We start from the raw sequence: 13,639 nt of genomic DNA, 5'->3' as shown, positions 1-13,639 counted from the left end.
AGAATAGGGAATAAAAAAAACAGACGGGATGTGAGTCAAACAACAAGTACGGAGACTCAGAACACTTCTGCCCGCGCTCAGAAAGACCGCAAAGAAATATTTATGTTGGAGTTTAATACTCCACCAACCACTGCTATCACCAATCAGTACACCCTCTACTCACACAACATCGGGGAAGGCGTACAGCTTTGTTAGTAGCTTTTTTTGTTCGGTTATGAAGCCATGCCAAATAGAGCGAAAAGAGCAAGGTTGTTAGGAAAAAGGTCTTCCTACCAGTTATGTTGACGTCAACAATGCCGGTGCGCGTGCCGATGCCGTTGGTGGCGTCGCACACGTATGTGCCAGCTAGGTCGTAGGTGACGGGGCCCTTGAAGAACAGGCTGTTGTTCTTGATCTCGACGTTGCTCGGGAGTGAGCCGTTCAAGCTGGAAGGTGGAAATTGGAAAAAAGTTAGGTGGACAGTAGAGGAATTTTTTTCTCCATCATGCTCTTCTCCTAGTGTCATTGACAGTACTAGACTGTCAATGACACTTACAGTGGGGCAAATAAGTATTTAGTCAACCACTAATTGTGCAAGTTCTCCCATTTGAAAATATTAGAGAGGCATGTAATTGTCAACATGGGTAAACCTCAACAATGAGAGACAGAATGGGGAAAAAAAACAGAAAATCACATTTTTGATTTTTAAAGAATTTATTTGCAAATCATGGTGGAAAATAAGTATTTGGTCTATACCAAAAGTTCATCCCAATACTTTGTTATGTACCCTTTGTTGGCAATAACGGAGGCCAAACGTTTTCTGTAACTCTTCACAAGCTTTTTACACACTGTTGCTGGTATTTTGGCCCATTCCTCCATGTAGATCTCCTCTAGAGCAGTGATGTTTTGGGGCTGTCATTGGCCAACACGGACTTTCAACTCCCTCTTCACCCCGTGGCGTCAAAATGATAACAGGAACGGGGAGCAAAAATCCCAGAACCACACAGGTGGACCCCGTGAATGACCAGATACAGAGAGCTGGGACCACAGTAACAAAGGCTACAATTAGTAAGACAACGCGCTTTCAGCGACTCAAATCCTGCACTGCCAGACGTGTCCCCCTGCTGAAGAAAGTACACGTCCAGGCCCGTCTGCGGTTCGCTGGAGAGCATTTGGATGATCCAGAAGAGGACTGGGAGAATGTGTTATGGTCAGATGAAACCAAAATAGAACTTTTTGGTAGAAACACATGTTCTCTTGTTTGGAGGAAAAAAAGAATACTCAATCACACCATACCCACTGTGAAGCATGGGGTGGAAACATCATGCTTTGGGGCTGTTTTTTTGCAAAGGGACCAGGGCGACTGATCTGTGTAAAGGAAAGAATGAATGGCGCCCATGTATCGAGAGATTTTGAGTGAAAATCTCCTTCCATCAGCAAGGGCACTGAAGATGAGACGTGGCTGGGTCTTTCAGCATGACAGTGATCCCAAACACACAGCCAGGGCAACAAAGGAGTGGCTTCGTAAGAAGCATTTCAAGGTCCTGGAGTGGCCTAGCCAGTCTCCAGGTTTCAACCCCAGAGAAAATCTGTGGAGGGAGTTGAAAGTCTGTGTTGCCCAACGACAGCCCCAAAACATCACTACTCTAGAGGAGATCTGTATGGAGGAATGGGCCAAAATACCAGCAACAATGTGTGAAAAGCTTGTGAAGAGTTACAGAAAACGTTTGGCCTCCGTTATTGCCAACAAAGGGTACATAACAAAGTATTGAGATGAACTTTTGATATTGACCAAATACATATTTTCTACCATGATTTGCAAATAAATTCTTTAAAAAATCAAACAATATGATTTTTTTTTTTTTTTTTACATTCTGCCTCTCATGGTTGAGGTTTCCCCATGTTGAAAATTACAGGCCTCGCTAATATTTTCAAGTGGGAGAACTTGCACAATTAGTGGTTGACTAAATACTTATTTGCCCCACTGTGTGTGTGTATATGTATATATATATATATATATATATATATATATATTAATGTGGAAAATAAATAATACAAGATCAAATCACAATGAAATCAGCTAAAAACAGTTAATAAAAAATTAAAAAAAAAATTTTAATGAAAATGGCAACAACAACAGCAAAAACAACTTAAAAAAACATTTGAAATATAAAACAAATAAAAATAAAACGTACATTTTGGAATATTTTGACACACCCGACAATTAGCCCACCCAACAAAACTGACAAGAAACATTATTTTTCACATGTACACCACATGTTTAAAACAGAGAGGTAAAAGTAGTAAATGGCATTATGAAAAGTATGATACATGAATTAAAAAACTGGAAAGTTAATTTAAAGATGAATAATACAAAAGCCAGTGCAAGGTAGGTCTTGGCAAATGCACTTAATAGGTGACTCACTTGAACGACTGACTGACAGTCTGCATATCATCAGGTCACGCACAAGCAGCATTCTATAATAACGACATGGTAAAGCTGCCCTGGGGGAGGTAAGCAGTAAGCGGGGGAAAATCCGCATGCATATACCGTATATGAAACGGTACACATGATGTATTTCAAGCTTAATCCATCAGACGCAATTACCAGGGGAACAGGTCCAAACATGTAAGATGGAGCCTGGAGGCTGGTAAACAGGTATGCATGCATGTGTGTGCCCTTTTGTCAGGGGGCTCACTCCCCCCGAGACGACCAGCTGATCCTATGATAAGGTGTCACCGAGAGGCCGCCTCGGGTGTTTGCCGACACTCAGACGCTTCCGCTTGTCTGCGTTTGATCAGGTCGCGCATCGGATAGCCTCCTTTCTATTCCCGAGCCGGAAGGTCGTGTTTGGGAAAGGGACAGATTTCCGACGACAAGTTGACATGTCAGCCTCCTCGCTCGTGAATGGACATGAGCGTCGGACCGCGTCGCGAGAAACAGACACGTTTTGAACTTTGAGAGTTTTTATCATGAAAACGGTTCACGTATATTTACACTTGACGTTCTAAACTCCTTTGCTACCATTGATGGTGATAGATGTCTGATGTATCGATCCATATCCAGTGTTGTTAATCTTACTTTAAAAAAGTAATTAATTACAGTTACAAATTACTTCTCCCAAAAAGTAATTGCGTTTGTAACAATGTTACCTGAATGTAAAAGTAATTAGTTACTTGACAAAGTAAATGGTGATAATTTTCATGGGGTTTTTTTTCTAAAAAAATAAAATAAAATAATAACTGGTCACACAATCTGAAGTGTAAAGGGTTTTTGGGACAACAGGGGTATTGCGGATATTGCGATAACTAGATAATAATAATAATAATAATAATAACTAGATAATAACCTTTGTTATGTGTGGAATTCATTTAATGTTGTGAATCAATCGTTAAAGTTGTTAAAATTGTTCCCGTTATTGCATTAGTTCCCTTCCGTCTATTTTCGACATGTTTAAGTTTTAAAATTGTTTCACTATTTAAAGATAGATTTAAGTTAAGTTTTGCCGATTTAGGAGCATTTTAGATCAAAATTGACTTAGGTTCGCCAGGAAGGTTCTCTACAACAAAGCCTTCATGAGAAGTCTACTGCTTTAAGATGGCGGCTGTTTACTAACGCATCCAGTTCTTTACTATATATGTTGCTAATGCCGCCGTGTCTGTCATTTGCATCTAGTTCTGTATATATGTGATATCTACCGAAGCATCATGTGGGCGTAGTTTGTAGGCTATCGGCTACAGTCAGGTATTATTGAAGCCACCTAGCATAGTAGCATCGCGTTTGCAACGGCGTCACACTCCCTTGCCCCCTCCCCACTCCTGCTCTGCTCTCTCGTCTGTGTGAGTCCATCTTTTTCCAGACTTTTCTCGCCGCGGTAACGGCGTTGCCAAGATGAGAAAAGTAATTAATTAGATTACTCACTACTGAAGAAAATAACGCCATTAGTAACGGCGTTATATTCTAACACCATTATTAACAACACTGGTAATTTTGACAGTAGAATAATATAGCTAATACAGATACATACAGTATGTGCTGCCTTCATTATTAGGCTTATTTAAGGCTTTTAATTTTTTTGCGGCTCCAGATATATTTGTTTTTTTGGTCCAATATGGTTCTTTCAACATTTTGGGTTGCCCACCCCTGGGTCAAGACTTCTCTACTGTTAATTCCGAGTTTGTAGGCAAGGTTACTGTAATTTCCCGAATATAACGCACACTTTTTTCCCCCCAAATCAACTTATATATATATATATATATATATAAAGACCGTTTAAAAAAATTTTTTTTTTAATCGACTCGGCCATGTTGTGTTGAAAAAAAAACGACCATTACTGTACATGACGTCACCATTTTGTTTAGGTAATACTTCACTCTGATTGGTCGAATGATTTCGTCTGTGTTAAATTCTGCTTTTTTCACTCTTCATAAAGCACAGAATTTAGTTTCTTGAACTCATTTGGTGCAACGTTTGTTGCAACTCGGCAACTCGGTCCATAACAAATGTAACACAACGCAGACTTCCTGTGTCCGTCAACTATATCCGTCCCTCGGGAAACCCAAATAACAATAGTTCCTCTCGTTACAGTAACAATGCGCTCGTTCCGATTTCCGACTTTGGTCCTCACTTTTATCTTACCGTATCAATCCATGGAAGAAACATTTCATCATCATGATGAAACGATCAAGTTATACAGCAGCCTTTAAAAGAAAAGTCACATCTGTTTTGTTTTCTCCTGGATTTTGGTAAGCTGGAGAAGTTGTCAGATCATATTATTACCGTGCATATTGTCAGTTTACGGTAATGTTTTGAACTACCAATGTGCTATGCTTGTGCTGTGTTTCACCAGTCAGTAAAATGACATTTCTGTATCTGTACACAAGCTCTGTTTTCTTGTATTCTTCTATTTATTGGTGCTAAAATTAAGGTGTGCGTTATACACGGGTACAATAATTTCCCCTAGATTTTACAAGTAAATTTGGTGTGCGCGTTATACACGGGTGCGCCTTGTATTCGGGAAATCACTGTAACTCATTTAAGTCATCGTTACACCTCAATTGCAACTAATGAACTTGGAGTTAGCATGATCCTGGAACAGGTGCTTTTCATTTCTAATCCTATTGTGAATTTTTGTCAATGTTGTGTGAATGTCATTGGTACGATCACACCTCTATTTGGCTGTATTTGCAGATTGACGCAAGGGCCGGCTGGCCGGTCCAGTTCATTCCGTCACAGCCTTGAGCTGACCTCCATCACCGAGCCCAGGGGAGCCTTCACAACAAATTTGGTGTCTGGCTTTCAGCGCTGCAACGGCCGTCCCCTCCGATCTGTCAGCACCGCGCCCTCGTCTTCCTCAATCACATCTTCCCTCTCTGCCGCCTTCATCTCCTAACTGCATCGTCCTTCCCCTTCTTTATCAGAGTTTTTCCTTGCTGAAAGCTAAATATAGATATATGTATGCATGCATAAAGGCGCCTCATTAGCCGCGAACTGGAGGGAGGCTTGTGGCGTGGCTACCATGATCTATTAATTTACATCCACTCGGCTGGCATGACTTATCCCTTCACCTAACCTCCGCTGAGCAATTACTGTAGAAATTGCCACATTTATCTCTGTGTACTTGTGCACAGTGTTCACATTAAATATTAGAAAAGGGTCAGGGCAGTGTTCATATAACAAGCAAAATGGTATGATTGAAGAACACAAATAAAGGTATTGTTAAAAGCACAGGGATCAAAGTCAGATTTGGCCAGCCACAACATTTTGTGTGGTCACCGAAAGTAAATCATGTAAAAATTACTGTATCCTTAATGAAAGAAGACTGCAGAAAACAGAAATATACAAAAACAAATTTTCCCTTTTAAAAATACAAAATAGATCAACGTTTTTTGTTTTTTTTTAAAGAAAATATATACCGTAATTTCCCGAATATAACGCATACTTTTTTTCCCCAAAATCAACTTGTAAAATCATGGTGCGCATTATAAATGGGTACATGGATGGAGACAGAAATATATATACCGTATTTTTCGGACTATAAGTCGCATTTTTTTTCATATTTTGGCTGGGGGTGCGACTTATACTCAGGAGCGACTTATGTGTGGAATTATTAACACATTATGATATAATTTCACATGTTATTTTGGTGTTTTGCAGTGACACTGATGGTTTTGTAAAGTTGTTAGCATGTTCTAATGCTATAGTTATCTGAATAACTCTTTATAGCTATGGCCACGTTTGCGTTCTGCCTTTGGCAGTGTATGTTCAATTGTATTATTGACTTTTTTATCTTGAAATGGATGCATTTAGTTTGTGGTGCTTTCACGCCCACGTGAGGGCGCACTCGCACTTGTTTACGTGACACGCCAGAAGAAGACGGACAGCTACGTAGCTCTGAGTGAGTGAGTGGGCGAGTTAGCTAGAGAGAATAGACGGATGCGAACCTACTTTCATTGTTTATGCTTTTAAATCATCTCTACAGAGGCAACGCCTGCGTGTATCATCTTTTCTGTTGTTGTTGTGTGTTTTCCACCCGCGATCGGACACTTAGAGCCAGTTGTGTGGTTGTTTGAACGATGTGCTAATGATAGCGAACGCATGCTAACCTGTTACTTATTACTAATAGTACCTAATTATCATTTATTTACGTTGATGCGAACCTGTTTTCTATCGAGGACCAAATTGATTCAGCAAATTATACGGACATCCAGCATTGTCTTTTGGGAGTTCGCTGTATAGGCCGTAGCGTAGGACAATATATTCCCATTTCGTTGTTCATGCACTGTACACTGTACATTTATTTAGCATGTTGTTCTCTATTGTATTTTTATATTAAATTGCCTTTCAAGATGACATGTCTGTTCTATGTGTTGGATTTTATCAAGTACATTTCCCCCCAAAATTCGACTTATACTCCGGTGCGACTTGTAGTCCGAAAAATACGGTATATAAATATATATATATATATATATATATATATATATATATATATATATATATATATATATATATATATAAATATATAAACCAATTTTTTTTTTTTATTGAGACGGCCACGTTGTCTTGAAGAAACGTATGCGGCGACCCGTTGCCGACCATTACGATACGTGACGTCACCATTTTGCTTCGGTAATACTTCACTCTAATCGGTCGAATGATTTCGTCTGTGTTAAATCCTGCTTTTTTCACTCTTCATAAAGCACATAATTTTGTTTCTTGAACTCATTTGAGTCAATGTTTATTGCAGCTAAGCCTGAAGGATATATCGTTTAAACATCGCCATCGCGATGTGTGCGTGCGCAATAGTCCCATCGCGAGGACGTGAGATAGTTTTTTTGTTTTTTTTTTAATCCACACACGCCCTGCTTTCTGCTCTGCCAGAGCCTCACACGCTCTTTGAACCTCAAAGTCACTGCAGCACTTGCTTATTAAAGTTAACGATGCTGGTATCTTTGATCTTGCCAAAGAAGCGGACATCACAGCACAGCAGCTGTCAATCATCGTTAAACAGTTTCTGCAAGGAAGCTGCTTTGGAATAAATGTGTGTGCGTGTGGATAGGCCTGTCGCGATAACAAATTTTAGTGTGCGATAATTATTCTCATAAATTATTGCGATATGCGATATTATTGCCCCCCCCCCAATTTTTTAAACCAATTTACAATAACACAGTGCGAATACAGTATATATTAATAGATGAAGTACACCCATTTAAACGCGATATTTACTCTTAAATTCAAATCTACTTTTTAAGAAATCACAACTAAAAACAATAGACCATACCTCTTAAGTAAAAAACAACAATATTTATACCGCACAGAAACACAGAATAAATAAAATGTGTTGAAAAAAAAAAAAAATGCACTTAACAACTTCAGCATTTAGAAAAAAATTTCCCGTCATAGCTTCTGCAATGGTGTTCCATAGGGATGCAATGATACAGTTAAGTCATGGTTCGGTACGAATTTTGATACGAGGGACATAATTTTCGATCCGATTCAATACATTTAATGCTCTGTAAAAAAACAAAAAACAATTGTATTTTTTTTTTTTTTTTTTTTGCTAACGAGCAAAAATTAAATTGCCATCATATAAACATGCATTTTAGTGCATAATATTTATGTGCTTACTTCTTACTGATATGAAAAAAAATTGCATAAAAGTGCTGAGAACAATCTTTACTGTTTGTAAAGTGAGGCAGGGCACACCGTTGATTGCTACAGCTCTCTTAGTAGCTAGGTTTACTACATGAGCAAGACATCCTATTTATGGTCCGAATCCATTTGTGTCACGTACTGAATTAACAATACTTGCAACATTATCTATAGGCACTGGTATGGATTGATTTGGCCTTCTTAATCTCATGTGACAAATGACAGTTTAGAATTCATCGATGTAGTATATGGACTACATGTCCCATAATCACTCTGGGCTCACGTAGCCAATGGCATGGGAAGTAGCACATCTAGTTTGCCATTTCATGATATCTAGTGTGTGCGCGCATTAAAAAAGTTAGCAAGCGCCGCGAAAGTCACGTCTGCTCATTACTACACAACACCAGCATATGAGGGCTTTCATATACAGGACGAGTTTGAAGCACAGCGCTCTTACCGGTAATTTCATTCAGCTGTTCTTTGTCAAAGTGAGGTTATTCGTAGCAGCCAAGTCGGTAACAATGTTTTGGCGGACTTAATTGTAAATATCCAGCGTTGTGCCGAAAAATAGCCGCCCCGCGTGAAATGTCACTCCTGACGGGAGCGCCCGCACGTCAACAACACCGGTGTTCTGCCAAAATATTCTACATCGGCGAAACGTCCTACATTAGTCGAATTTGAGACCTAAAGTACTACCGTGCGCTCTAAACTTGTTTTGTTTAGATGCATACAGGAATAAGGTACTAAAAAAATGCCTGCAGAAAATACTTAAATGTAGTTATATCAAATAAGGACGGTTTAAACACGCTACGTGACTAATGTGGTCAACTGCTTCAAAGCTAACACAAAAAAACACAATGGTTAAAAGTATGAGAGGGTAATACATGCAAAAAGTATCTTTGAGGCTGTGAAAAGGTTCTAAATAACTAAATAAAAACAAAAATAGTGAGTAATCGCCGCCTCTAACAGATTTGCGCATGCGTGTGAATGCATGCGCAAGCGCCCTGAGCATTGTGTAGAACGTTTCGCCGCGTAGTAAGGAATGGCCGAACACCGGCGCGCCATAGATGGTCCACAGTCACTCCGGAGCACTGACGCGGCCGGTATACGTTGAACAATAGGATATAATGGGAACAATTGGCTCTGGCGCTAGTTTTTGGCGGACCTGGAACGAAGATGCATTTTGCGCAGTTGGTAACGAACTATTAACAGCACGTCTGCCGCACGCGCACACACACGTGCACGCGAGGCGATAAATCGCAGCGGAAAAGTTATCGCCTCCATTTTTATATATCGCGCGATAAATGGAATTATTGCATATTGCGACAGGCTTACGTGTGGAGACGTTTGAGACATAAATTAAATGCCAGAAGTGATCATGAGGAGTTTGTAATTTCTACATGTCCACCAAGAATCACAGCTAAGGTAGATAAACAGAAGTATTTAATAAAGCCAAGCGTTTTTCCACTACAGTACTTTATTCTTGTTCAAAAATTATTTTGGTTGGACAGTTATGTTTAAAACTGATCATAATTATTACATTTGAAGTGCTTAAAACCATTTATTGATATGTATATACATTTTTTTAAATCATACTTTGGGGAAAAAATGAGAAAAAAACATGTCTGATATGTATCTCTTTCCAATGCTAAATCTGAATAAATACATTGAGCACGCACACAAAAAAAAAAAAATTTAAATTGGGGAACGGGGTGCGCAACTTCGCAGTTTTTCACTTATCGCGGCAGGTTCTGGTCCTCATTAACCGCGAAAAACGGGGGATCCCTGTACACTGGTCATTGTGAGTCATCCAAAGTCTTTCCAAACAGCTATTCAAGTCATCTAGAGAAAATTTCTTAAAAAAAAAAATATATATATATATATATATATATTCATTCATTCATTCATTCATTTTCCATGCCGCTTATTCCTCACGAGGGTCGCGGAGGTGCTGGAGCCTATCCCAGCTAACTTCGGGCAGTAGGCAGGGGACACCCTGAATTGGTTGCCAGCCAATCGCAGGGCACAAGGAGACACACAACCATTCACGCACACACTCACACCTATGGACAATTTAGAGTGTTCAATCAGCCTACCATGCATGTTTTTGGGATGTGGGAGGAAACCGGAGTTCCCGGAGGAAACCCACGCAGGCACGGGGAGAACATGCAAACTCCACACAGGAAGGCCGAAGCCCGGGATTGAACCCTTGATCTCAGAACTGTGAGGCAGACGTGCTAACCACTCAGCCACCGTGCCGCCTATATATATATATATATATATATATATATATATATATATATATATATTTTTTTTTTTTAATATCGCAATATAATATCGCAAACCCCCCAAAAATCGCAGCAATAGGTTTTTCCAATATCATTCAGGCCTAATTGCAGCTCCGCAACTCAGACCATAACAAATGTAAGCACCCACACTTCCTATGTCCGTCAACTATATCTGTCCCTCGGGAAACTCAAACCCAAATAACAATAGTTCCTATTGTTACTGTCGTGTCAACAGCGATGAGCTCTCACGGATTTCTGACTTACGTTCTCACTTTCATTTTACCGTATCAATCCATGGAAGAAACATTTATTCATCATGATGAAACGAGCAAGTTATACAGCAGCCTTTAAAAGAAATGTCACATCTGTTTTGTTTTCTCCTGGATTCTGGTAAATTGGAGAAGGTGTCAAATCATATTATTACCGTAAATATTGTCAGTTTATGGTAATGTGTTGAACTACCAATGTGCTATGCTTGTGCTGTGTTTCACCATTCAGTAAAATGACATTTCTGTATCTGTACACCAGCTCTGTTTTCTTGTATTCTTCTATTTATTGGTGCTAAAATTAGGGTGCGCGTTATAAACGGATACAATAATTTTCCCTAGATTTTACAAGTAAATTTGGGGTGCGCATTATACACGGGTGCGCCTTATATTTGGGAAATTACGGTAAGAACATTTACTGCTTCTATTTATCTATTAGTTTTTTTTAAATAGACAAACACTTAAAAACAATAAAATATAATTTATGGGTTTCCACCCCTTTTTTCCAACCTCCCCTTTTGTTCAACAATTAAAAATTGATTAAATAAATAACTAAAAATTAAGAGAATATTTATTGTTTTTCAGTTTTGTTTTAAAAATGCATATAAAACAATATGATCAAATAACCGGACAAAAACTTTTAAAATTAAACATTAAATGAGAATATGTACTGATTTTTTCCACTTATATATGGTGGGAAACACTCAGGTGACTTGAAGTTCCGATCCGACACCCCCAATTTGGCCAAATTTCAAAATTGTCCAATATGCATGTGTGATACATCATTGGAAAGCTTAACATCTCAATTTTTGGGGGGAAGAAAATGTTTTAACTTGAGGGCATTTAAAAAAATTAAAAAATAAACTCAAGGTGAGAGCATCAGAGAGCATAATTAAAGACACCATGATTTTAACGAGATATTATCATGTACTTACCCTGTTTCGATCCAAAAACTCCGTGTAGTGTGTCTCACCGAGTGTCAAGACACAGCTGTGAATGGCCACAGCCGAAGTTTTTGGTGATTTTATGGGTGATACACAGTAATATACCGTATTTTTCGGACTACAAGTCGCTCCTGAGTATAAGTCGATCCAGCCATAAAATGCCCAACGAAGAGAAAAAAAACATATACAAGTCGCACCGGAGTATAAGTCGAATTTTTGGGGGAAATTTACTTGATAAAATCCAACACATAGAACAGACATGTCATCTTGAAAGGCAATTTAATATAAAAATACAATAGAGAACAACATGCTAAATAAATGTACAGTGTACAGTGTATGAACAACGAAATGTGAATATACTGTCCTACGTTACGGCTCGGTCCTGGCTCTACAGCGAACTCCCAAAAGACAATGCTGGACGTCCGTATAATTTGCTGAATCAATTTGGTCCTCAATAGAAAACAGGTTCGCATCAAAGTAAATAAATGATAATTAGGTACTATTAGTAATAAGTAACAGGTTAGCATGTGTTCGCTATCATTAGCACATCGTTCAAACAACCACACAACTGGCTCTAAGTATCCGATCGCGGGTGGAAAACACACAACAACAACAGAAAAGATGATACACGCAGGCGTTGCCTCTGTAGAGATGATTTAAAAGCATAAACAATGAAAGTAGGTTCGCAGCCGTCTATTCTCTCTCGCTAACTCGCCCACTCACTCACTTACTCAGAGCTACGTAGCTGTCCGTCTTCTTCTGGCGTGTCACGTAAACAAGTGCGAGTGCGCCCTCACGTGGGCGTGAAAGCGCCACAAACTAAATGCATCCATTTCAAGATAAAAAAAGTCAATAATACAATTGAACATACACTGCCAAAGGCAGAACGCGAACGTGGCCATAGCTATAAAGAGTTATTCAGATAACTATAGCATAAGAACATGCTAACAACTTTACAAAACCATCAGTGTCACTGCAAAACACCAACATGTGAAATTATATCATAATGTGTTAATAATTCCACACATAAGTCGCTCCTGAGTATAAGTCGCACCCCCAGCCAAAATATGAAAAAAAACGCGACTTATAGTCCGAAAAATACGGTAAGAAGGGTCGCAATACAGAAATCGCAGACGTCAAGGACTGGGTCGAGATTCTCGATATCAAATAAACCTTTTAAACTTTTTTTTTTTTTTTTTTTTTTTCAATTTTTCTTCATTTGGATCGATTATTTATCATCTAAATTATTGGGGAAAATGTGAAAGTAACAAGAAAAAAATACAATTAAGCGATTGTTAAGAGGTAGATATCCGTGACATATTTACAGACGCTAATTTTTTTCACTGTGACGTAATTTGTTTAAAAGTTTAAAATATGCGAGTGCATAATTTTATAGGTTTTTATAAAACAAATATAAGACATCACTTAATGATTTTAAGCTAAAAATGATCGACATTTCAAATAATAAATATAATTAGTTACATGTCGTTACTCTTTTTATGGCTGGGCTAAAACAAAAGCGGTTGCGCGGCGTCCATAAACGGGGTTCTACAGGGTAAAACGGACAAATTAAAAATAGTTTGTGGGCTTAATGCGCCATGAAACCCTATGACAGCATATAGACATATTGTTCTATCAAACACAACAGTTCTTTTGGCTTAAAATACAGCAGTTTATTTTAAAAACGGGTGCAAGAGCAGAAACTGCTTTTTTAGCCTTGTCTGTGTTTTCCGCCATATAAACACACACACATATATATATATATATATATATATATATAAAAATAAAAAATAAATAAAAAGAATATTTATTATTAATGTACTATGTAATATATACTATTTACAATGTAATACACACATTATATATATATATATATGTATATATATATATGTAACTCTTTAAAACTAAGAATATTTACCATTTATTAATGTGAAAAAATGACAAAAAATAAAAAACATTTACTGTTGTACTTTATAAATAAAAAAGGAATAATAATAAATATACGCAATT

General features: G+C 38.2%; 1 protein-coding gene across 5 annotated transcripts in view; it reads right to left on the bottom strand.

Moving 5' to 3' along the window:
• The window catches only part of LOC130917360 (nectin-1-like), a 588,953-nt gene that overhangs the window by 386,157 nt on the left and 189,157 nt on the right, over nucleotides 1-13,639 (bottom strand). For all 5 annotated transcript variants that reach the window (XM_057838682.1, XM_057838684.1, XM_057838683.1 and 2 more), the window contains one exon: nucleotides 274-425. In XM_057838682.1, the coding sequence (XP_057694665.1) occupies nucleotides 274-425 (152 nt within the window). The remainder of the gene's footprint in view (nucleotides 1-273; nucleotides 426-13,639) is intronic.

The sequence above is a fragment of the Corythoichthys intestinalis genome, chromosome 6, assembly GCF_030265065.1.
Source record: "Corythoichthys intestinalis isolate RoL2023-P3 chromosome 6, ASM3026506v1, whole genome shotgun sequence".
In the NCBI taxonomy this organism is placed as follows: Eukaryota; Metazoa; Chordata; class Actinopteri; order Syngnathiformes; family Syngnathidae; genus Corythoichthys; species Corythoichthys intestinalis.
Note: the sequence above shows the minus strand (reverse complement) of the source record. Positions and strands in the feature narration are given on the sequence as shown.